Source organism: Magnolia sinica, chromosome 15, assembly GCF_029962835.1.
Source record: "Magnolia sinica isolate HGM2019 chromosome 15, MsV1, whole genome shotgun sequence".
Lineage (NCBI taxonomy): Eukaryota > Viridiplantae > Streptophyta > Magnoliopsida > Magnoliales > Magnoliaceae > Magnolia > Magnolia sinica.
This window is the reverse complement of record NC_080587.1, coordinates 10,289,852-10,316,565: the sequence shown is the minus strand read 5'-3', so window position 1 is coordinate 10,316,565 and position 26,714 is coordinate 10,289,852. Positions and strand designations below refer to the sequence as shown.

At 40.6% G+C, this 26,714-nt stretch overlaps 1 protein-coding gene across 2 annotated transcripts; it reads left to right on the top strand.

Annotated features, from left to right (window-relative positions):
* Nucleotides 1-10,786: 10,786 nt before the first annotated feature.
* On the top strand, nucleotides 10,787-25,472 carry LOC131227233 (E3 ubiquitin-protein ligase SIS3-like). Of its 2 annotated transcripts, XM_058222987.1 has the most exons (10): nucleotides 10,800-11,022; nucleotides 11,218-11,256; nucleotides 12,469-12,535; nucleotides 12,638-12,711; nucleotides 16,590-16,728; nucleotides 16,873-16,965; nucleotides 21,667-21,732; nucleotides 22,246-22,365; nucleotides 23,551-23,664; nucleotides 24,982-25,472. In XM_058222987.1, the coding sequence occupies exons 1-10, from the start codon at nucleotides 10,994-10,996 to the stop codon at nucleotides 25,396-25,398; spliced, it is 1,158 nt and encodes a 385-aa protein (XP_058078970.1). In that variant the 5' UTR covers nucleotides 10,800-10,993; the 3' UTR covers nucleotides 25,399-25,472. The 2 variants fall into 2 exon arrangements, with proteins under 2 accessions (XP_058078971.1, XP_058078970.1); XM_058222988.1 differs by lacking the exon at nucleotides 23,551-23,664 and having other exon boundaries at nucleotides 10,787-11,022.
* The last annotated feature ends 1,242 nt before the right edge of the window (nucleotides 25,473-26,714 follow it).

Genomic DNA, 26,714 nt, shown 5'->3' with positions numbered 1-26,714 from the left:
TGAATCTGGCAATGAAGACGGAGTGTGCATGAAAGGTGTCATCGATGAGAGAGCTATGATAGAGGCGATTAGAAACGGAGCTTGGAGTTGTGGTTCATGATGATTGAAGCCGTAGTGGTGATTGTTGTCTGAATGTCTTCAATTTATAATGAAACATAGGATCTAAATCGATTAAATAACCTGGTCGATTGACCGAGTGAGCTTCGGATTATACAGATGGTCTCAATACAGTTTTAAACAGGTTCAATTGCTTGAACTGCTGGGTCAATCAATCGACAAAATTTTAAAAATACTTGAAAATTCTCTGGACACTTTTGAGCATGTTCGATTGATCGAACATGGGTGCTCAATGGATCGAGGGTTGCTCAATCGACGGTATGTGCATTTTTGCGTAAGTATGGAATTTGTTTCTTATTCCGGTTGTTATACTATAAATATGGGTATAATATGGGATTAGAATATGATTAAGAGGGCTAAAATGTTTATACGAGTATTTTGAAGGGAGGCTAGAGTTTTTTGAAGGGTTTCGTATCGATAAGTGATTCAATCTCTTATAATTTGTTTTCATAGTGAATTTTGTCATCGCTTTGTGCCGTTTTTTCCCTCCTGCGAGAATTTTCAATGTAAAAATTATGTTTCTATACATGCTTTGTTGCGTTTATGTTTCATGTGTTTGATTCAAATTTAGAATTTGCTTCCATAGCTCCCAACACGTCCACTACTTATGCTAACTCATTTTAGAACATGAGCCTAAAACATATGGCCGAATCAAAACTAAAGTAGCCACATCATACGAAAAAAATGGGAATGGGATGGCTATACCCTTGAAACCTTCAAGGGGCACCAAAGTTTTTGACGTTTTTTCCTTTCATTCAGGTGGGACTCACATCGTGAACGTGTTAATGGTATATAAACATCACGATAGACATTGAGAAAGCTTTGGGGATGACTATCCCATCTCCATTGCTCATATAGTGTGGCCCATTTAAGTAAGAAAATAATTGACAAAGTGGATGTCACACACATTGATGCGGGTGAGAAAACTTTTTGTTGCACGGTATCATTTAAAATCCCATCATTCTCCTCGTCATCCCAATATGTACCATACATGATGTTAGAGTGGATTGCGGACAATTTCGTGGCTAAGATGGATCAGAAAAGGCCTGGTCGACGACAAAAGTGATCCGGACCATCAGACCTTAGATCGGGCGTATCTCACAATCTAAAATGAATAATCGAGCATAAAATATATGATTTCGGGGTAGAACGAGCTACTTTAGCCACCCAACCCATCTATGCACGGTTATGCAAGCTAGATTTACAAAATATTCCTAGATCGATGGTCGTTTCCCTATTTTAATTCCGTTTTTACTATAAATAATAAGTTTTAGTTTGATTATAACTCTTTATCTATTGGGTTTTTGGAGTTGCGCTCAACACAAAAAGAGCTTATAATGATTAGGAGAACAGCTTGGTGAAGCCAAATAGGACACCTACTATTTTTGGCCAAAAACCCTGCACATTGGTAGACTTCGCGACCGTCTATAAATAGTAAGTTTACTATTTATAATAAGTTACGAATTCTAGGAGTTTTACTTGTAGTTTGCTTCTGATTTCTCACCCATTGCTTGGTATCCCTATTTAAAAGGGTTGTGAACTCGTTTATTTCATTCATTAATCAATTTCGAATTTTATATAATTTATTTTCTATTTTGCTTGCTTTCTTGCTCGCGAATTCGAGAAGTCTCTGTGAGGAGTCCAGAGAAGTTTCGAGGATTCGGAACAATTATCCTCCTGAGGAAGACAGTGCTCAACCTCATCACGTTCATCCCTGCATCAATACACACGTCGCATGATCCCAACCACTCAGACTAGTTGACTTATCTCACTAATTTCATTTTAATTGTCTAATTGAAGCCTTTGATTGCTTAGGATGTCTGACTACTACCGTGTTTAGTCTACAGCCCACCCTTGTTGGCCCATTGTTGACCCCACATATCCATCGGACGCTTTGCAAAGATAGGTGAATATTGCATACATGGTACACAACTCAAACTAAGCTGTTCATATTTTTGCTCCTAGCTTAGATGTATATAAATGAAAGATTACGCTTATTTGGTTATCTACCTCTATGATTGGTGGACATTTATTTAACGATTGAAAATGAAAGAAAAATCTAATGGCTCTATTATCACTGACAAGTGTCTACGAAGCATAGTTTAGGATTGTTCAACCAATTTGATTTTGGAACCACTACTTATAAACAATGGGTTCATAATTTAATTAGTTTAATATGAATTAATGGGTGTGATGTGTATAATTTTTGAGTCATTGCGTATCAAGAGTAGCACGCCTAAAATGGGGTTTTTGGTCCCAATAACCTCCTAATATGGGGTTTTTTTTTTGGGTCTCAATAGGCTTGTGATATGATGTGTTCATGACTTTAGCCACTCATTTTTCAAACTTAAGTTTTTTTTTTAGCTTTAATGGTTTTTTTTCATTTTTATGAGGATGAAAATGCACCTATGCCACAACTGTTTATCATATGTAGGGTGGGCTCGTCTCAGAAGGAGAAATATTTTTCTAAAAAGGATATGGGCCTCATAAAAAATAAAGATTCAGCTCACTCCTCAATTGATCGAATCCATTTATTTTAATTGAATAGTCGTGAACATATGATGAGATTTTTTCAGTTTTCTGATTGTGATAAGTTTTGCCATCAAACATAGGGTGATAACATGAAATCAAAACCCCTTATATATGGATGGGTTGGATTTGTTTCATGACAACTCAACGGGTGTCACACCCCAAACTCGGAAAACGGGCTCACAAAATTCCCGATTGTCAAATCCAGCGCCGACAGCTTCCGTAGTGTCCCATTCTCGGATCCTGACAATCACATACCAGATTTCGATCATGAGATCCTACAAGGAGGATTTTCAGTATATTTTTTTTGTAATGAAGCATAACCACAAGCATAACCAAGTCACAAAACAGCATCACCACACATCTACTATATCAAAAACTTTTAAGTACAATGCGGAAAAGAGAAATACAAGGTGATCAAAAAGCTCCAAAATGATCAGATGCACGCTCCTGCCTCAACGCTGCTGCTGTCCAACGACACCTGCACGCAACGGTCTTGCATAAGCTTACAAAAGCTTAGAGGGTGGTGTAAGTGTGTGCGCAAGGCAAGCGCCAAGTGTGCAATATCAGAGTAATGCAGAAATATGCGGTAAGTCCATGAATGCTATCAGCTGTACCAAAGCTATGTGATGCAAGACATGAATGCATCGACCATGCTAAGGCCATATAATGCGAGGCCTGTGTAGCCAAATGTCATATGCGAGATGCAAAGCAAGCGTGTCAGTACTCATCAAGTACACATATCAGTACAGTTCCTCTCTGGATATCACCGGAGTCTAATACACCTCACACTGACTGCCTCCTCCCTAGCTGCACAGTCAAGCAAGTGGAAGAGACCACACTATCCGCCTGACCAGTAGTCTGCCAATACCTACCCGGCTCGTCGATAATGGACTCATTTGCGAGTTGGTCAAACTCAGCCTAGCTTATAGCCCTCTCACTCGGGCGGATAAGGCCACACCCCCTTCCAACCGACCATGGTACAGTGGGAGACGCAGCCTACTAGTATTCGACACTCGGGCACTCATGTATCCACTCGGTCTAGACGTTGGAGCATCTCCCAGTACCAAAAAGGTTCTGTGATTTTCACCCAAGGATATCCTAAGTGCCCACAATGCTAGAGCCAATATTTTTGGTATCCCATACGACCATCCACGATGTGCCTGTGGAGGCCACGGCCCTGATGTCGTTAGGGCGTGCAGTGAATCATGACATACAATGCGAAATGCACGAGTCACACCGTCAGTCATGCAGTAATCCCGCGCGTACCACGCGCTCATGTGGGGCACTCCATCTCATAAGGAGTCCCGTAAATGTCTCAGCCCAATGACTTATGCAATGATTAAACATTTCTCATATCAAGCATACATATGATGCGTATGGGCATGAATCATGGAGATATACTAAGCATGTTACAAAGTGATGAACCATCAACAAGTATGGGCCTACCAATGGGCCCTAGGGAGAGTTATAATGCGGGCATTTAACCAACATTATTCTTACAACGTGGATGTCAAACTAACATTGCTCCCAAGGCATGGCCCGCCATAAAAATGTCATTACCCAAACCATAGGGAATCACACATTGCAATGGACCTATATACATCTTATTGGGCCTCGACCCATAGGCCTTAGATACATCAAATGGGCCCCCTCATATGGGCTTTATATAAATCAAGTGGGCCGCATCAATGGGCCTTGTGCGCATTGGAATGGGCCATAACCCATGGGCCTTGAATACAACACAATGGGCCTTATATTCATATCAAGGTGGGCCTCAACAACGGCCACAAATACATTGAATGGGCCTAATCAGATGGGCCACACCAATTGGGCCCCATGTCTATACTCAAGTGGGCCCCAACAATAGGCCATAATACATTAAGATGGGCCTAATCCTATGGCCTTATATTTATACCAAAGTGGGGTCCACTTGGACTATAGATCTGTCTTATTTTTAGTCTCAAGTCTGTAAAAAGAGCTTTCAAAATGGTTGGACAGTTTGTATGCAACATAAACATCATGGTGGGGGGGTCCACATAAAGGCCCACCATCATGTATATTATATAATATATAATATAATATATATATATATACAATATTATAATACACACACACACACACTGCCATCCCCCACACGTGGGGTGGGTCCCATTGTCCAATGTGGATATAACACATAAATCACGGTGGCTTCACCGTCCACGGCCAGTGGACGGTGTGAATGAAACACTTACACCACCGTGGGTCCATGTGGGGCCCACCATAATGTTTATTTGCAATCTAACCCGTTGGTAGGGTCACACGACCCTGAGGGCCTGTTTGATTTCAAGGGAATTGGGAAATACCCTTGTAAAAGTTCATTATTACCTTTTCCTTTGTTTAGATTTTCAAATGCAATTCTGCCTCGAAATTTGGTCCGAAGAAGTTGACTTGCATTTGTGGACCCCATTGTGATGTGTATGACATATCCACACCGTCCATCTATTTTATCAGAATATTTTAGAGCCTAAGTCTAAAATTGATAAGGGATAAACACAAATATCAGCTTCAGCCAACACATCTAAGCGCCACAAAATTTTTATACGGCAAACATTAAATTTCCACTCTTTCCTGTGGTGTGGTCGGATCTACCTCATTTTTGAGTTCATGGCCTAAATGAAGCTGACATACAAGATGAACGGTGTTGATATATCATGTACATCACAGGGACCCTATATTCCTTTCACAGCCATCCTCGATTTTAACGCCAAAAGGCTACGCCGTCAACAACAGCGCACAGGAAACGAGAGGCAATTCCCTGGTAAGTAATTATTACTTATTTCACAGGTAATTCCCATTTACTTCACAAATCATACAGGCCCTGAATGAAAGGGAAAAACAAATTTCATCTTGATCCAAAACTCCTGTGGACCCAAAAATAGGTTTCAATGGCAGGCTTTAATCACCGCTGTTTCGTATGATGTGGGCCACCTGAGCTTCAGATCTTGCTGATTTTTGGAGGGGGCCTACTTCAAGCAGGGGCCCATCTACTGAACGGATTGGATGACAAATATACATCATTGTGGGGCCCACAGCTAGGACCTTGGGTCCTACTCGTCCGCCAGCCTGCTAGCAACAACATCTGCTGCATGTTCTTATTATTATTTTTTTGAAATCACGAAATATCATGGTTTTTCATGTATGGGGCCTGCATCAGTGGAATCTGACCCCGCCGTTGGGTCCCATGGCTTAATACAAGCCAAACAAGCCCAATATTGAATATATTTTGATGAATAAACACAGCAGTTGGTTTTTCAACGGTAACCACTATAGTTTCTCATGCTATGGCCCACCAAATACTCGAATTAGCTTCATTTTTCGGCTCAACGCCTAAAATGAACTCGAGAATAGAATGGGCGGCGTGGATTGAATACTTACATCAAGGTGGGGCCTACACCCCAAATAGCCTTGAACCAAGGCTAATTTTTATGTTTTCCTTTCAACGTCCAATGTCCCTGGATGCTGGACAGCTTTGGCATAGTACAATGTTTGATGTGGACCCCACCTATGGACGTGGGCCACCAAAAGAAAGGGTTGGATGGCATGGGAAATACATACATCAAAGTGGGGTCCATCCAAGTGGGCCATTCAACTACACCATCATACAAAAGGAAAGGAGAGAAAGAGAGAAAGAGAGAGGGAAATAGAGTGGGACGCATGTGATGGAGGGACCCCGGCACCATGGGCCCTCCCTTGCATAATTTAAAACATACATCAAGTGGGTCCCAATACATGTGGGCCAACCAAATCAAGGATTTAGCGGTGGAGACCCTTTCTCCACCAAATGCAAGGTCTAAATGACCCTATCCATACATGGAAAATAAACATCATGATGGGTTCCATGGAGAATGGCCCCATCATGGAATGATCATGAGGATCAAAGTGGTCCATCGGCCACATCAAGGGTCCAAAGTGAGATCCACACCATCAATCGGTAGGCCTCACTTGGCCCATCATCAAAACATAAAAATCTATCCTAATAAGCACCCACCGTTGATCTCCTTGGTCCATTGGAAAGCCGATCTCCTTGTGCTTCACTTTGATGGAGGGAGATGAGAAGTGAATGACTTGGATGAAGGATTTTTGGGATGAGAAGTGGGTCACCACATCACATTTTTCTCTCCATGGGAAGGCTTGGACGTGGGATTTTCCTTGCTCAGGAATGTGGGTTTGAGAAATGAGAGAGAGAGAGAGAGAGAGAGAGAGTTGTAAAGAGAGAGAGAAAGTAGCTTAGGTAGGCCATGATTACTTGTACGAGAGGGTGGCTAGAAATAAATGCTTGTAAGAAGGGTTAGGGGTAGGGTGGCTATTCATAAGTGCTTATAAGAAGGGCTAGGGGTAGGTAGGGTGGCCATAGCTAAGGAAGGATGGTTATAGCTAGGGTAAGGTGGCTATAGATAAGGTGATGTCATCACTCTCATGATTTTCTAGGGATTGGTGCCACATGGAGTAGGTGGGTCCCGCAATATGTGGTCTACGACCATTATAATGCACAATCCACAATTAATGATCTAAGCGTCAGATTGGCGCATGAGACGGGGCGTTGGAACTGCGGCGACGGTGCGATCGTAATGGTACGAGTCTCAGGTTAAGCTGGCTCAAATCTACAGGATATGACCTAGGATCGCGCGCAAATGTCGATTATAGGTCGCAGGTTACCGGAATTCGACGAGAAGGATCGCGACAGTCGACAGAACAGTACGGACTATGATACGGGTCTTACAACGGGCCCCACATAAGATGTAAATGAGTTTAAACCATGGGGCCATTGTCACACAATTTGACCATTTCCTTTTTCGTTCCTTGGTTTTTTCCACAAGAGGAGAACGTGAAATGAAGGATGGTGTTTCTTAGTTCCCTTTCTTCTTCCTTGTTTATTAATACTACTCTCTTCCTTCTTCGTTGGTTCTTTATATATATATATATATATATATATATATATATATATATATATATATATATATATATATATATATATATATATATATATATATTGTATGGATGATGAGAGTTTGCGAATTGGATGAGAGAGCGAGACACTATTAAATAGTATGGTGGTCCTCTTCATAATTTTTTTTTATATAAATGGCGGGAGTTTTTGAACTTAATGAATTTTGTAATGGATGAATTTTGATTTTGAAGAACATTGTAATGAATGAATACGATGGATGTGTAAATGGGTGAATGTTATAGTGGTTGAATTGTAATAATGTTGTAATAAAATATTGCTAAGATTGACAATTGTTGTAATGGATGAATATTATACGACGGATCGCCAATATTCATTGTAGATCACTGACATTTTCAACGTGGATATTCAGTGTGCATCACCAATTTCACTTTGCCACTGTATCAAGTTTTTCTCTCCACATTCTTTCCACAAAAATGTTTAAGTACAACAATTGTATCATAAGCTACGGTGCATCCACATATTTCCATTGACTTATAACATATAAAGAATATCACAAAGGCAAAAACAATTACCATAACCATAATAATCACATGGATTTAAAATATTACTCATCTGCTTAGCAAGTGAGCCACATAAGACATCAAATTGCAAGTTTCATCTTTGTATTTATATTGTTGCTATTTCCATATATATATATATGCATTTTTTTTTAAATGAAGGGCCTGTTTGTTTTTTGAGAAATCCGGTAAATGCAATTTCATTTTGCATTTATTACTTTCACAGTAATTTGCTGTGAAATGTCAGATCCATCACGAGGCATTTTACTTGTTTGGAGGTGGTCAGTTCAAAGGAAATTCACGATGACAACTAATTCTGCATGTTTGGATCGCGCGCCAAAATTTGGGCGGTGGGAGAGGGAAACGGATTGGCTACTTCACCAAACGGACTGTGCTCCAATAGCTGGTGGTTGGTGATTTATTGACCCCACCATGATGTATGTGTTTCATCCATGCCATCCATCTATTTTTATAGATCATTTTATGGTATAAGACCAAAAATGAGGTATATCCCAATCTCAAATGAACCACATTACAAGAAACAGTGTTGAATGAACATCGACCATTAAAAACTTTTTGGGGGCATAAAAGTTTTGGATCAAGCTGATCTTTGTTTTTTCCCTTCATCTGGGTATTTATGACCTAATCAACAGATTGGATGTCAAATATAGGCCTTAGGAGGATTTAAATGGTGGATATCTAATCACTATTGCTTTCCTATGTGTGGTCCATCTGAGACTTATATCCCTCTAATTTTTAGGATAAATCCCTGAAACAATCTTTAAAAATGGATGAATGGAATATATGAAACACATATATCATGATGCGCTCATACAGCACCGACCACCAGCCACGGGCCGTGGCATGGTCAGTAGCCAATCGGTTTCCGTGAACTACCGAGGGTTTAGTGCACTCTCGTCCAAATAGCATTGGCCACCAGCCAAGCCCGATTGTTCGCTCAAAATTTGTACTTTGAACGGTGTTCTAAGGAAATCCATACCATTGAAATGACTTATGAAGCATAATCAGATATTAACATCATCTGATTACTATTAAAATATCATCATCCAAGCCATCTATGTATCGGAGGATCATTGTACTCATACAAACTCCCGCGAAGTACTGTACCATTTCGAGAGTAGCATCACCGCCTCAAGGCTGACGTCCGGATCTCACGGGGATTTCCCTTGGAAATCACGGAATGCTATAAGGAAGGTGTTGTGATTACTCAGCCGCGGAAGGGAAGTTATTACACCACTTACTGGCGGGGTGGTAATAATGAGGGACTTCCCCGCATTTTGCATTTCACGTTAAAAAAAAAAAAAACCTAGCAGGCTCTAAGTGATCAACGTAGTATTTTTCACTTATTGGACGGACAGGATATTCTACATATATATATTATAAGTATGTGAAAAGATATGGATGTATTAGACCTTATGATACAACCGTTGTATTTGATCATTTCTTAATTCTCTACCATTTAAGCAAAAGTAAATTAGGGTCTGTTTGGGCCATGGGATTAGAAGGGATTAGGTGGGATGGGATTCACCGGGTGCTCTGCCAATTTCAGTTCATGTTTAGGAAGAATGGAAAAGCTTAGAATGAAGTTAAATAGAATTGCATTGGGTCCTGTGCAAATTTCACTTAATGTTAGCAAGTGGTTGTAGGTCCCACCATGATGTGTGGGCTATATCCACACTGTCTACCCATTTATCGAGATTATTTTAGATCATGGGCCAAAAAATCAGACAAATCTAATGCTCAAGTGGACCCCAACATAGAAAGCAATGGGGATTGAATACTTACCGTTGAAAACTTCTTTGAGGCCACATAAGTTTTGGATCTACCTCATTTTTAAGCCCATGCCATAAAATGAGGTTACAAAACAAATGAATAGTTTAGATATAACACGTGTGTTATTCGCAGTAATTTCAAATGATAGTGGGTATATCCATTCAATGTACCACCCTATTATCAACAAAGGAGGGCATTAATCTTATCCCATGGCAACGGGGATAATCCCTGCCATGTGTAATGATTATATTTTTTGAATCCCATCCCATTTAATCCCTTCTAATCCCACTGCCCAAACAGACCCTAAGGTAAATGAGAGTAAATGATATATGAGATGCGTTTGAATAAGAGTAAATGCATGAAAATAAAATGACATTGCAGTAATTGCATCCGTGAATAAAATTCCCTCTCATGTGTAAGATTTAGAAGTAAACGAGGTGAAACAACTTCGTGAGCTCTCTTAGAGAGTTGTAAGATTTAACAAGTGTTAGTATACACATATCCACCCTACACATGACACAATAATAATACTTGGAAATAATTCAATTATCAACTAGATCACTAAAATCATACTAATAGAATGATTTAAACCATACAAAATCAGCTTTTTAATAGGCAGTTAAAAAATACCGGTAGGCTGCTTGTTTATGATCCTTATGCTTGTGGTTTAATGGAGTCCTGGAGGCTCAAATTTACTTATTTTTATGTACTCCAATAGCCTAAACACAATTGATTAAGTTTTACTTACAATTTACTCCATTTCCCATTTAGCTCTGTTTACAAGCTTCCAATCGAGCCCATTTTGACGCCGTTAAATAATACAGAAACGGCCGTTAGCTTTTCTGTCGGCGTCTCTATCAGTAGAAGAGAGTCCCCTGCATTTTACTTGGGATTTCCCCCTCCCTCTTTTTCGATGCAATCTTCCCTTTTAATATTCGCATCCCCCCCCTTTTTTTGTGTGGTTTTCGTCTAATCACTGGTGAAAGTAGGGGCAGCGTTTTCTTGAAGAGATTTCTAGGGTTTTAGATGAAGAAGGTCCTCTGTAATGGCAATCAAAGGCGTCGATTTCAAGTGGTCGGACTTCGATCTCTCTCTCTCTCTCTCTCTCTCTCTCTCTCTCTGTTTTTTAAAATATTTTTGGCCGGAATCGAAAATTGTTGCAAGAAATTATCTGTCTGTAGTGTTTTTTTTTTTTTTTTTGGTTTTTGTTTTTGTCGAGAATTGTGGTTGTATTTGTTTATTATTTTTTGAATATTTTTGTTTTTGCAGGTATGACGGATTCTTTCTGTCGATGCTTGCGACGAGCGTGTATCCTTTTTCCATGCATTATATATATATTTTAATCTTTTAGATTTTCTTTGTTTATACTGAATGAATTGATTTTTTTGAAAGAGTAGTTTTGGGTGCGTTTGGACGTCTGCATAAATGACGTTTCCAGTGGAAGTGTTAAGAGTCAACCCACGATTGAAATGGCATGGTCTTTTGGGCGGCATTGAAAGTGGGATTTATCTTTCAGTTTTTTTTTTTTTTTCCTGCAAGAAATTGATTCGGAGCTCATTTCATGCAGGATGTGAGATGAGTGGGGCATTAGTTTTGGGTGGGGATCAGTTATGCCCGACCACCGCATTTTTAAGACACCCGAACACACCATTAGCTGAGAAGAAAATGTGTAAAGACTCATATGAAGTGCAATTTCCTTAGGACCTGTTTGGTAGATGCCTAAAAATGAGTTCATCTCATTTTAGTTAATCGTAATTATGTATAAGAGATTATAATTGCTGGGTCGTCATTTATCAAGATTATTTTGCCAAAAAGAAATATGATCCCTAATACATATGTATGATTAACTAAAAGGAGAGGAACTCATTTTTAGGCATCTGCCAAACAAGGAGGTTTTCGATTCGAGGGACTTGGCTCTGGATCTGGATAGTGATTTCACTACTTTCATGACTTCAATTTTATGAGTTTTTACTTTTGTATTTTATGTTATGGAAATAGTTGATTTTTCTCCATTCTGAATTAGACCACCCAATGGCTGGATGTCAACTCTCAGAGAAGTTATTTGATACTCTGGCAGAGAATGGCAATCCATTTGCATGCACATGGCCACTGTATGTGGTATGCACACACACACCTCAATCCAATTTTTTTTTTTTTTTTTCAAATCGTTGGGCCCACACTAGATGAGGTATCCAAAATATTGTATTCCGGACATTGTCCTAATGTTTGATTGATTAGTAAATGTCTGTCAAATTTGGATTTGTCATTTTTTTTAAAAACTGTCCATGTGATGGCCACCCAACTGGTTGTTAGGATCATCCGTTTTGTGCAATTTTTTTGGGTTTCCACTACACAGTGGGCCAGCAATATAGGCAATTTGGTTTTACTTAGGCATGTCGTATATGTAAGCAATGTGTCCATTGTCTCTGTGGATACATTTCATACATCATTAGAGTATCAAGTGATTCTTTTGAGTTTGAAGGTTATATCTCTGGCCTTCTTTGACGGTTTGATTCTCAGAATCATTGTTTCAATCAATTGGAAGCGGTACCATCTTTGTACATATCCTTTGCATATATGGATTGTGGTGAGTCTCACACAGTTGATAAACTTCAATTTCATTCTTTGCCTGGATTTCTTGAAAGAGAGCTTAACCATGACCCATTGTCGTGCCTTCATCTTGTGTTAGGTTGACTATACAACTGTCTTTATTTTTCGGCTACTGATGTTCATAGACAATGGCCTGGCTGCAGGAATGGGTTTGTAAGGACTCTGACTATGTTGTTTGTACAGAGCTTTTGCATCATCGTAATGTTGTAATGAATTTCAGTGCAATTTATGAGTATAACAAAAAGTCTATCTGTTTTTCTTTTTCTTTTTTTGAAAGTCTCTTTCTTCATTACATACTCTTAGAGAATGGAAACTTTTAGTGTGTTGATCAATACAAGTTTGCATATATGTGTTCAAATTCTGTTGAACTTTGATCCATTGAGTGAACTGACGAATCATAGGCCGAGTCAAATCTCAATTTAGCTGAAATGGGCGTTCTATTCTCTCTCCACAAATTTAGTTGATTCAGTGTTAATTAAGTAGCCAAACTGTGTTATTTGATTTTGGTCCAATCTTGAGGGTGCTCCTTGACTTGGAAGTTTCTAGACAATTGAATAAATATATGACAATGGTGGAACCAACAAGCCCAATCAAACAATCAGGAAACCATAAAATAAAAAAGGACAATGGTGGAAACTGTCTGATTTTTCTTGGGTGCATCTTTCAATGTTTTGTCAACAATGGTTGGGGACCATTCCTTGCCAATGACATTTGGAGCTTTATGGTTGTGTTTGGTCTTGATTTGAGTTAAACTATACTGTGCTTGTCTACTATTTGAAAGGATTGTCCACAGCTTACTCCGTGATTGGAGTGTGCAGGAAGATCCACATAATGGTTGGTATAAAATTTGCGAGTTCAGCGGAATATGTTGATGAAGTGTATGAAACTATCAACTTTTGCTGAAAACTCATTGTGAATAACAATCTATTCATGGCCAAGATTGCCTAGGATGCTTGTATCTGTCTTTTCTGAAAGTGGATGATCATTGCTGTTAATTGGTCAGAGGTTACTACTCTATTGAAACCGATCGAATTATTTTGAGACTGTTAAAGTTCCTTTATTGCTCTAGTTTCCTGTTAGAGTGTGAGTAGATGATGTTTTTGAACTCATGTTAAATGCTTAAAAGAGATTGAGAGAGGCACAAAGTTCTTGTTTTTTCATGATGTTTGATTATACTCACTACTTCTTTAGTGGTTGGTCCCATGGGTGAGATCTGTTTTTGCTATAATTTTGGGATATTAATTGGTAGCCATGAAGCATCTCTGGCTATAATTCCTAGGAAATAGGGACTGCTCATCCCTTCCGAAGTATGAAATCCTTGGAAAGTGTCATGGAGATGCTTGTGATGGAGGGTGGTGAAACCCACAACCACCACCACCATCACCATAGCCGTGACCAGATTTTTTGGGTTGGCTTTACCAGTTTATTTTTTATTTTTTGGGTAGGTAAGTATGGGATTTACCAGTTTTTTTTTGAGTGATGAGAACGGAAATTTACCAATTCTATTTTGCCAAGCTATTTGTCGAATCCCCCCTTATCAAAGTATTCTGTAATGGTAACGGTGGCTGTAACCAATGTTTTAAATATCGTTATCGCATAATGTATCGTGCCCTTGGGATACGGATACATATCGGTTATTGCATGGGATATATCAGTTGTATCGCGTAATGTATCGTTGTTGTTGGGAAACATGAGAATATTGGGAAATTGGTCGAATTTTTCAATGAAACTTCAAGGATTGTTGAAAAAGACATCAATGCACACTTAAAAATCAAAACATTATAAAAGAAAAGTGCACATAATAGGGGTTTCCTTTGTATGTAGTTCTAATATATTTGCTGTCTAACTAAACTGATGCAATTACATTCAAAGTCTATCCATATAATTTATAAACGTAAGAAGACATGTATGGAAACATAAGCAATACATTCAACAACAAAAAGAAGAACAACTAAATTAGGTTACATATATGTTTGATTCTGTGTTTGGATACGAACATTGCAACTGATTTGCGAGAAATTGAGAAATTTTGATTTCTTTTCAATTTTTCGCAACTTGGCCCATCTCCCCCAAATATCAAAATCGAAGCTCCAAATTTATGATTTTTCATGGAAAACATTAAAAATTATAGATTTGTAATTATTTGACATTGATTTAACGTGATTTACAGGAAAATAATGGATTGAAAATTGAAAATGCTCACCGGATCAAATAGGTGGGATATATTGGCACTACCTGTGCGTTTCTTTTGCACAGGTGGGAGACAAGATATATTGATGCAGGACAATTAACCACTTGCTCTAAAAGCTTGAACGGTTAGAGTATGGCGAATTAATCCCTTTATCTCATAGCCCAAGCCCCACATCTCATGGGTTAGGACCTCGGCCGAACCCTCCTCGTGGGCCCCAAATCACATGGGTCACCCACCCTGAATGTGTCCCCACATCCCATAGGCTACCCTACTTGAGCCCGGTGTGAAATGCGCATTAATCACCCTTGGTGAGGGGTATCGAACACGAGACCTCCCCCGTGGGCCCCAAATCACATGAGTCACCCAGCCCGAGTGTGTTCCTGCATCCCACGGGGTACCCCACTCGAGCCCAGTGTGAAAATACTCTTGTATTAATCACCCCCGGTGAGGAGTCTTGAACACGAGACCTCCCGCTCTGATACCAATTTGATGTAGGACAATTAACCACTTGCTTTAAAAGCTCGAACTGTTAAAGTATGACGAATTAATCCCTCTATCTCATAGCCCAGGCCCCACATCTCATGGGTTAGGACCTCAGCCGAACCCCCCTTGTGGGCCCCAAATCACATGGGCCGCCCACCCTGAGTGTGTCCCTGCATCCTATAGGCTATCTCACTTGAGCCCGGTGTGAAATGCGTATTAATCACCCTTGGCGAGGAGTCTCGAACAGGAGACCTCCCCCGTGGGTCCCAAATCACATGAGTCACCCATCCCGAGTGTGTCCCTGCATCCCACAGGCTACCCCACTCGAGCCTGGTGTGAAAATGCCCTTGCATTATATATCGTGGGATATATCGGTCAATATCGTCAATACTTAAAACATTGGCCGTCTAGCCATAATAGCCACTACCGTTACCTTTACAATATGGGCCGTAACAGCCATAATGGTCTCTCATTTTTTATTTTTATTTTTAAAAAGACCCGAAAAACCTATATTGGCCCCATAATGGGCTGTTACGGGGGCTGTAATGGCCGTTATGGGTCATTTTTTCTGTGACGGCCATTATGACTACTACAACCCCGTAACGTGTAACGGTTGCCACCGTTACCTTTACGTAACGGCCTTTACGGCACACCATGCCCCTTATTAACACAATTTGAGTTTGCACATGTTTTCTGGTTTTCTTTTGCCAAGCGTTTTAAAACATGGACTGCACCTCGATCTGATTTTTGGGGTGGTTCGTCCCAACCTCCAGTAAAATTGGTCAGACATGTTCCAATCTGTTCCAGACCGTAAATCAATTTCAACAAGGGATACCCATCTGCCATGGTAGTTGTGGTGTCTGTTTTAAACAAATGACAACCTTAGTTGAGCCAGGTTTTTAATGGTTGCAGTGGCTGGTTCTGTTCCGACTGGTACGACCATCTGGTCTAGGTTTTAAAACATTACCTTTACCTGACCACGTGTCAAGTTGACAGAAAGTTCCTTGATTTCTGGTTAAATTGTCTGGAAAATTCTTAATTGAATAGTACACAATCAGGTATTTTCTCTTTGATCAGTCAGTTGAGATAAAACATTATTCGGCCTCAATAGGTCTTTTGTTGATTATGAATAAAATAGAAGTGGACAGATATTAAAAGATATTAATATTCTTATCATCTTCTTCTCAATTGATTCAGTGGTTGCCAGGGTGTTTAGATGGTGCTTATGACTAACTCTCCTTTCCATAGAAATGGGCAGAGATTTTATTTATTTATTTTACTTTCCTACAGTTGTTGTTACGCCTCAAAATGCAATTAATTTTCTTTTTCTTTCATTCTTTATTTTATGTTCTTCTAGGGATCTGGGGTGGCAGCAACGTTACGCTCGCTTCTGTGGAAGAATTGTGGTTCTTTCAATTCTTTCTCTGTTACTTTATCCATTCTTATGGGCTTGGACTGTGATTGGTACGCTATGGTTCACAAGTGCAAGAAGCTGTGTACGTTCCTTTTTTCTTTCTTCTTCTTCTTCTTTTTTTTTTTTTTTGGTATTTGGTTCACATCTAAGATAAGTTTTGTTTAGAAGACATTATAATTTACAAACGAACTTTATCTAACGTATGTGTTATGTTTAATGTTTGCAGTTACCCGAGGAGGGTCAAAAATGGGGTTTCCTTATTTGGTTGCTTTTCAGCTATTGTGGACTCATTTGCATTGCTTGTATGTCAATCCGCAAGGTTTGTATTTCTTCTTTGTGAGGCAACTCACATCTTAATAAGTTGAACTTCAAAAATATGTTTTATCTGATGCTCAGTAATGTGAGGAGAAATGGTTATTAATGTTACTTGGAAAGCTTCATGTATCCTTTCAATCTTTTCTAGCAATTACTGATAAAAGACAACTTTTGTGGCTGAAAATTGGGAAAGAAAATCCAATTCATTCTATTGATGGGAAATAATCAATAGGGTGTATCTGTTGTCTCAAGAGAAACATGTATAGATGGCTGAGATAACCATAGCTTTAACAAAACAGATATGCATGACTGGGAGAATGAGGAATTCGTGTCCCTTCAAAGTTGGCTAGCCAGCTGTAAGCCTGACCAATCTCGTGAAGACTCCTTAGTCTGGAGGTGTGATCAGTCGGCTCTATTCTCAGTTAAATCCCTATCCAACTTTATTACTACAGATTCAACAGTAAAGAACCAGGATATGTTATGCAAAATTTGGAAGCTCAAAGTCCCCCCTAAGATATATGTGTTTGGTTGGCCAGTTGCTAAAAAGAAAGTGCTGATAGTGGATAACCTGAGGAAAAGGGGTATGATAATTCCCAACATATGCCTTTGCTGTATGAAATCTGAAGAATCTGTGAACCATTTATTCGTCCACTGCACATTCTTTTACCAAATCTGGCTCTCAGTTCTCAGGCTCTTCAATATGTCCTGGTGTGTTCCCTATTCAATCGAAGATTTTTTCAAAGGTTCTCTAGGCTCCAATCTGGGAATCCAAAGGAATAAGATTTGGAAGATCTGTTTGATGGCGGTTTGGGAAGAAAGAAATGGGCGATGCTTCAACAATATATCAAATTTTCTGGATTTCTCTCTTCAGAGAGTGCAGCTATACTTAGCAGACTGGGCCCATAATTTTCTCAACATTAAGGATTGTAACCTGTTTTCTGTTGTAGGTTCTTATTCTCGCTAACTCAGCAGGAATTCCCTCCCTCTTTGTAATTCCCCTCTGTTTTTTAATATAATCTGTCACTTTAAAAAAAAAAAAAAACAGATATGCATGGCTATTTATGCGGTTTTTAATATTTTCATGGAAGCAGGCATGGGGATGTGGAATGACCAAAATATCTCAAGTAAACTGCAAATTTGCTCTATGATGATGCATTCTTATATCAAGTTAATTATATAATAAGCAAAATACATATAGATACTGATACATGTGCATATTTTAAATTAAAGAAAAAATGATCAATAGTCACTAGAAATGAGTAGGAAACATTCATATGACAAATTTTTATTTTTATTTTGAAAGCAATGGGATTATATTAAAAGAAGTAGAGAAACAAATAGGGGGCTGCCGAGATGGCAGAAACCAAAAAAAGAGAAAAAACTACAAGCCTAAGAACAGGAAATTAAAATCCTTAAGAGAAGAGACATTAGCAGCCCATTCGATAAGTAATTTTTTCACCATAGAGCCCACTACTTGAGCCGAAGATTGAGAATTGTTGAAGCATTTGTCGTTCCTCTCCTTCCAGACCGCCCACCAGATTGCGATGATTGCCATTCTCCAGACCTGGGATCTGATTTTACCCAACTTGAAGCCGTGCCAGTATGCCAGCAGATGGAAGGCGGAGGCCGGCACGCACCCGCTGACGTTAAATCTGTTAGAAAAATCCGCCCGAATCTGGGAGATAAACGGACAGTGGACCAGCAGGTGGTCGACAGATTCCTCGCTGCCCATACAGCAAAGGCAGATATTCGCAAGTTGCATGCCTTTGTTTTTCAAATTGTCGATCGTAAGGATCCGATTCTTAGACGCAAGCTAGGCGAAACAGATAAACTTGGGGGGAGCTAGATATTTCCAGATAAATGGAGAGGCCAGGGATGCAGGGGAGGAATGGGGGCAAGAACAACGTACAGGGACTTAATCGAGAAGTGGGATGATTTATCCCTCGTCCAGGTGATTCTGTCAGGCTCCGCCTAGATCGGGGACACGCTAGAAAGACAATCGAGTAAATCGGCATATTCACTAACCTCCCAATTGTGAAGATTCCTGCAACAAGGAATGTCCCAAACAATGCCTGAAACGGAATGAGAATAGAAGCTGGTGACAGGACTTTCGTTGTTAACGGTGAGGCGGTAAATAGATGGGAATATGTCCTTCAGTCTTGTCTCCCCCAGCCAGTGGTCTTCCCAGAAACGAATCGCAAAGCCGTTCCCCAGATCGAAACCAATGTTCTCAACAACAACTTTTTTGGAACGAAGAATACCTCTCCAAATGTGTGAAGCTCTGTAAGCTGAAGAATCCTTCGTCCACCAACCCCTTGGGGAAGACCCATATTTTCCTTTGACAATACTACACCATAAGGCATCCGGTTACGATCCCAACCTCTAGGACCATTTACCCAAGAGGGCCCTATTCATGACCTTCAGCTTTTTGATGCTCGCGCTGCCATCCTGGAAATGGCTGCAAACTTCTTACGAGTCTAGGAGATGAAATTTCTTCTGATTGTCCTTGCCGCACCACAAACATTCATATGACAATGAGACCATAAAAAGTCTAAAGTTCAAGTTATTTGGGGATTTATACCCATAGGATAACTGACTTTCACTGTTGAGGCTGGGTTGGCCGCATTCTACCTATGAGTTGTTGCCAGTTCTTGAAGTTGTTCAGGCAGTCATACATACATGCATACGTATGTACATGCATGCACGCACACGTGTGTGTTTCATCGTCATCATCATCATCATCCTAGCCTTTTCTTTTTAAATAGTTAAGCTCGGTTCGAACCTGAGACCTCAATGTTGTAATGCACCTCATCTACCATTGAGCTACGGGCTCGAAGCCATCATCATCCTAGCCTTTCCTCAACAGTTAGGTGTTGACCTTGAAATGGTTGATTGGCAAAGTCTTATCATTTGCTACCACTGGATGTCAAACTTCCTCTTTTACCCGAGCTCTTGGAGCCAATCGTGAGAGTCTGACATTGACACCACTCACATGCTGTCATGGTCCCAACCAATATTTGTCCCTAGCTCAACTATTACTTCAACGCCCCAAAAGATGTTCACGCAATGTCGGGTCTTGGACAGTTAGTTGCCGGGAAAACTGCTAAGCACAAAGCACCCCCACACATGAAGGGGCATTCTGGAGTAGTTGACTGCTTGAAATTTCGGGGAGCTCAGCAATACATGATTACCAATACAACTCAAATGTCAACTTGGTCAGGCTCAAGGCTATGCGTTAGCACTGCTGTAGCCCGCTAGCTACCTGCAAAGGAAAACTCATGAATAGTAGGTGTCCAGAGCATGCAACCTTTCAAAAAAAAAAAAAGAAAAGAAAAAAAAAAGAGCATGCAGTGCTAGAGAAGCCCGGAGCATAGTTCATATGTACACATGCATGTATTAATCTTTTAGTCAAGGCCAAGCACATGACTACTGGCAGGATCAACTAGGTAGCATCCGTTCATGACACCGGCACCCTTACCACCCAAACAATGGGGAAAGCAACAGAGCGGGTTGTCTTTCTTGGCAAACCTGCAAGCCAAGAAGGAAGCAACTAGGGCTACATCCAAACTGATGGTGGATGAGTTCCCTAGTTCATATTTACACGTGCATGGTTTAATCTTTGGGGCAAGCATGGACTAATGACAGGATCAACTAGGCGGCGGGCATCACTTCATGATGCTAGCGGGGGGAGCAACAGAGCATGCCATCTTTCACTGCAAGAGCGAAGGGCGCGACAAGAGCCAGTACCTTAAAAAATAACGTAATAAGGGTTAGAGTCCAATTGGTAGCATTCTCCATATCTGAAAACATGTCCTATGAGCCACAAGCAATAGTCAATTTACCAACCCCTGAAAAGCAGCCACTCAGGGTCCACCACCTAGCACCCACAACCAGAAGAGTAAGCTGTAAAAGAAGCATTTGTTGATGAGTTCTCTTATACTAGGCAATGAAGAGTGGTAGACAGAGTGTGTTTCAACACTGAGCTCATGGGTTCGAGTGCCCATGTGGGGTGTGTGTGCGTGTAAAAATGGTAATGAAGATAGACCCAAATTGTCACCCTGAGGCAGACAGATGTACTGCAATCGCACCACAAGTGGAAAGGGCATGCTCAAGTAGTTGGTTGCATGGAATAACAGTAGCCGACAGATACATGTTTAGCAAACACCACTCAGATGCCTACACAAATCATGGCTAACACTACAGTTTATGTAAGTATTGCACATTTATCCAGAAAGAGAGGTTTGCGAACAGTTGTTGTCTCTAGCATGTGATGCTAGACAAGCTTGCTGGGTATGATTTAGAACTTTGAAAGGAGAAACACTAATACATAATTGATGACGGCTTGCTGGTTCGAACCTGAGAACTCAATGTGGAAATGCACTGTCTACCATTGAACTCTCCGGATTGTCACTTATGAATATAACCACTAACCTGCAAACCATATTCAAAGGCAGAGCTCTTCTAGAACTAGATTCCTGTCATCTCAATGGACTTCCTATTTAATCAATCATTTATTTGGCATGGATGATTGAGTGCAAATTTGTTCTTTGGTTTTAAAGCCTTTCTTTCTCATCTTGAATTTAAAGTTTTAATATACTTCATTGTCTCATATGGATGTACTCTTCATAATTGGTTATCTCTTTATTTGTTCATATATCAAATATATTCTTCCCTGCGGTCCTGATTTCTGCCATATACCCTGTAGTGGTTAACACGGAGGCAAGCACATTTACTACGTGCTCAGCAAGGAATTCCAATATCGGAATATGGGGTAAGTGTTACAATTTCTCTGGTCGTTTTTCTGAACTGCTGGTTCTTTCTTTTGAATTGATAGAACATGAGTGGATATCATTATTAGAGGTTGCTAACTTGTCTAGGGATGTGAACCAGCAAAGCAACCAGAAAGAAATAGATCAAGTCCTATATTCCTTCCAATAATGCTCTTGCCATGGCTTCTTAAAATGCTGCTTTATGTCCTAGATAACGATTCAAGCTATCACCAAGATCTGAGTTTGTGAGCGGTTCTTTCTACTTTGCTGTCATCTGTTCTTTGCAAATCCCCACCTGTGCCCACCAACTTCCAGTTATAATTCTTGCATCAAAACCCCAACCATCATGATTCTATCGAAGCAGGAAGCCAAATTTCTCCATCTCTATGTGAATCATTTTAAAGTTTTTTGGTGCTGAATCATCTTAGGATGTAATCCCTTTGCATCTACTTAATTTATTTATTTTATTATACTGAAAATGGTTTTGTTTAAAATGATGATCCTTCTCAACCCAGGTTCTGGTTGACATAATCCGAGTGCCAGATTGGGCATTTGAAGCTGCTGTTCAGGAGCTGATAGGGATGGGCCAAGATGCTATTGCATACCATCCGGGACTTTACTTAACTGCGACACAGGTAATTCTTATTGGGTAGAAAAGGTGATCCGTTGCCGTCTTTTTATTATTATTTCAATCTGGGTAAGGAGGGCACCCCACTTCTTTTAATAATTTGCAGTGCAACATCTACAGTGCTGTCAATGGGCTGGGCGTGGACCTAGAAAATGCAAAATCTTGAATAGCCTCTGCCTGACATCCAGGCCCAAATGGTTCTGGGCCTAAGACAACCTAGGCCCAGCCCGCTGACAGAATGATAGCCCTGAGGCTGAACCAGCAATTTATCTTTTTGTTGTCTACTTGTTTTTGCACTCTTTATCTGGTATTGATGCGCCTCTTCTTTTTTTTTTTTTTCTTAAAGGTATAATGTAATTTTTTGAAATTTTTATATGGATATGTTTTGTGAATTATATGTGGGCATGAGTTGATGTTTATATAATAGTATAAATACAACTGTACGGATGACTTATCACATTTTAAGATCAGTGTTATGTTAAAGTTGAGAAAAAAAATGAGCAATGGTCTACATTCAACCAGAAAAATGGACAACCACAAAAATTGGAATGGCCAGGATCATTTAGGGTCTGTTTGGTTTTCCAATTACAATGGTAAATGGCTGTAAATGGGTAAATGATTATTTACTATTGTAATTGTGTGGTGGCATCACTCACATTTGAAGGCAATGATGATTTTGCATCATTGTTTGTTTCACTCAAGAAATCAATGTAAAAATGGTAGTTTTATATTATGAAAATGTAATGATTACAATTTACTTTACCTACTTCCTTTACAAGTGTATTTAGCTCTCGATTTTCAAGCCATAATTCTTATTAAACAAACACCTGGAAATGATAATGATGACTCATTTACTTTGCATTTCATGGGAAAATGAAAAGCCAAACAGGCCATTAGTTGCCCTGAAATTTGGGCAATGGCCTGTCCATGTGCTAGCCCACTAGGACTGGGTCAATGGTCCACATCACCATACACCTTTGTCTTGTATGGTGGGGGCTGCTATTCATGGAACTTCCCTGGTATGAAGCACTGATCATTATAAGCATTTCTCACAAAAAGGAAAGAATCACAGAAACATCTGGGATTCACTCGAATAGAAGAAGCCAACGCGCATGTGTGTCTTTTACTCATTTCTTTACTGCCCCTTTGTTCTTTTGCTGCTTGATGGTTTTGAGGTATCCTGTTCATGCAGAGAGATGCTGTGGAGGCACTCATTCAAGAACTACCCAAGTTCAGATTAAAGGCTGTACCAACTGATTGCAGCGAGTGCCCCATCTGTCTTGAAGAGTTTCGCGTTGGGAATGAGGTACAATTTAGATGGACTAGATTTTATTCAATGATAGTTAGATACAGCCTGGGTTTGGCCTTTATGAGGTTTGATTAGTCACTTAGTCCAATGATTCCCATTAGATGGAGTGCTGCCTGCTGGGTCCACAGTTTTCAGTTGGAGAGCCCACATTGCTTCAGCCAATGGGAACCCATGGGCCACTTTTGTAGTTATAGCTGGTGGGGCATGCATTTCCCTGATCATGATAATCATTAACTAGTTGCAGATGTGGGACCCATTTTGGGTGTCGGGAGATCATAACATTAGCCAAACTGAATTAATAAAATGGAGTCTTGACCATGCACAAGGATTGATCCTGTGCATAGACCATACAGTATTGATCCTGTGTAAAAACCATTGTTCGAAAACTCAAAAACAAGACTCGACTTGATGTCAAGCTGAGTTGGGCAGACTCAAAGACTTGACTCAACTCAATATTTAAGTAGATTTGAGTAACGATAGATGTTTGATATTGACAAGTATAAAAATTGGCACCTTTCAACCTTTTGAAAAGCTGTCGGCTTGTGAAGCTGAGGTGGTGGTTCAAATATCACCACGTGCCACATACTTTTTACACCAACGAGCGATAGCTCAGTGAGGGACTCGAGTCGCACTAAGTTGTGAGTCGAGCTCACCAATGAGTTTCTCGGTGACTTCTCTCTGAATCTTGTCGAGTTGACTCGGCTGGGTTTTGATTCAAGTGTGTAAATGATTTGACGAATTTGCTGTATAAACCAGTCTCTGCTGATTTGATTGGTGCACTTGCAATTGATCCAGACCTCCTGATTGATGTGCCACCCCTGGGATGGATCATACCAAAATTGCATTGGTTAGAGAAATCGTAGGCGTCCCCTCAGCAGACTTTTTATGTGGGCCGATGCCCATTACTTCTGTTGATGGTCAGCACACAGGTAATCATGAACTGGGCAGTAAAGCATGACTTGTAGGAACAATGCATCATCCACTACGGCCCCACCCAAGAAGTCACCCACCAATTGGATGATGCGGAGCAGCATGCACATTCACTAATTGGATAGCAGAGTTCTGTCCACAGTCTGCACACAAGATCATCCCTCCTATCATTTTGAAAATTTAAGATTATTTCATCATCATCTGCCAGTGGGAGTATTGTATTGTGCTCTCTTATTGCTAGTCCCAAGCCTGGATAAAGAAGGATGGTTGTGTCAGTTTGGCAGCCGGCATAAAACATTGCCTGCTGTTTTTATCATGAATCACGAGAAGTTATTGTTTATTTTAGAAAATTGAGAATGGGTCCTATTTTGAGGGCATGTGCAGGTTCGGGGGCTCCCTTGTGCCCACAATTTCCATGTGGAATGCATTGACGAGTGGCTCCGGCTGAATGTAAAGTGCCCTCGTTGCCGCTGCTCTGTCTTCCCCAACCTTGACCTCAGCGCCCTCTCCAACATCCACGCTGACTCTGGGCGGCAGCCCTCTGCCAGTGTTGTGACGGTCACAAGCTACGTGCACACACAGCCGGTGGGCCAGAGTTACCTGTTGAGATTGCAGGGCCTGCTACGTACAATCCGTACAGAGAATGTTGGTGGAAGCAATGATGACGCGGGCCTGGAAGCAGCAGAAGATGGACAGGCAGTGTTAGCTCAGGGTCCATCGAGCACGCCGGCACCAGTGATGAGTGGCATGGTCATGGATCGGTCTTTGCCGCCTCATACCATTAACTGTAATAGCTCTTAACTGTAACTCTGTATGGACGTTTCCATTTTAAATGCATGCACTCAAAGAGAGATTGCATGGTGTTCTTCTTGCCATTGAGAGAGCTATGTTTCTCCCTCGGTCTCCTCTATTTTCTCTTATGGAAATGAGTGTGTTTTTCTCAATAGAGTCTCCATTGGAGGCATCATAGGGTTAGTGAGGCTCTGTGGGGCTCACAGTTTGGCAATCCAGATCGTTGATATGATGGGCCAGGATTCCACATGCCTGCATTGGCGTGTGGTGGCCGTCTTCAATATGGAAAACACTTTTTTTTTTTTGTTAGCTTGCAAGTACACCCACTCTCAGATCACACTTCACTGTTAGCCACCCCCACTAGGAATCGATGCCAAGACTTCAGCGTTGAAACGAGGTATCTTTCACTCAGTCTACCACTTGAGCTATGGATCGTGTCAATATGGAAAACGCTTGTGGGCCTCTCTTAGTTACCTACTGGAGCTATTTTTATCTAACGTGGGAAAGACTCAACGTGCATGAAATCCACCCCGTCTGTCCACTGGGTATACCACCCTTCCACGATTCTAAAAATCAGGTTGATCCAACACTCAGGTGGGCCACCCAAAAAACAGTGTGATTTTTTTAATAATTCCATGTGGTTAAAAGGCACGTAGATGAATGATTTGAATGGTATATAGACACCAAAGGTGGGACCTACACAAAACTAATGGTGGGCGCCCCTTACCCCTTTTTCCTATGGCGTGGCCCACCTGAGTATTGGATCAGCATGAATTCTGGATTCAAAGGTGATAGATGGTCCACGTGGCCACTCCCTTGAGCATCATTTTCCAAAAAGGACCCGAACAAACAAGATAAGGAAAATCAAAATCCATAAGTTTTCTTTTTTTTCTTTTTTTTTTGTTTTCTTTCATAAAAGAACGCGCACGAATAGACAGGAACATTATAGGGATGGACCACGTTCTAAAATAAGTCTCAGATTGGAAGATCCCAGCTGTCTAATGTTTGGCCCTTTCCCAGATAACGTGAACCGTGTCTTTATTTCGTGTGTGAACCGTTTGCAGGTCAACGGTCAAAGGAATAGGATCGTCCCATCAAGGAATTTGTGAGACTGATCCATCATCTACGCTTGGGCGATGTTCTCGATCGCCCAACATGAAGCCCACTTGCACCGATGATCCAGGACACTGTACCTGTACTTGGGTCCACCTCCGCACTTACGATTGCTTGTCCTTGTCCCGACCAGGGCTGTACTCTGCCACGACCAATTAGAAGGGATCACGTGTGATGTGTACGGATTTGCTTGGTACGCTCATAGATGTGCG

Excerpts from the sequence above, each read along its gene's own strand:
- LOC131227233 (XM_058222987.1), top strand. The coding sequence starts at position 10,994 with ATGGCAATCAAAGGCGTCGATTTCAAGTG. Across the intron at positions 11,257-12,468 it reads TCGATGCTTGCGACGAGCGT|AATCATTGTTTCAATCAATT; the intron begins GTATCCTTTTTC and ends TTTGATTCTCAG. Across the intron at positions 12,712-16,589 it reads CTGGCTGCAGGAATGGGTTT|GGATCTGGGGTGGCAGCAAC; the intron begins GTAAGGACTCTG and ends ATGTTCTTCTAG.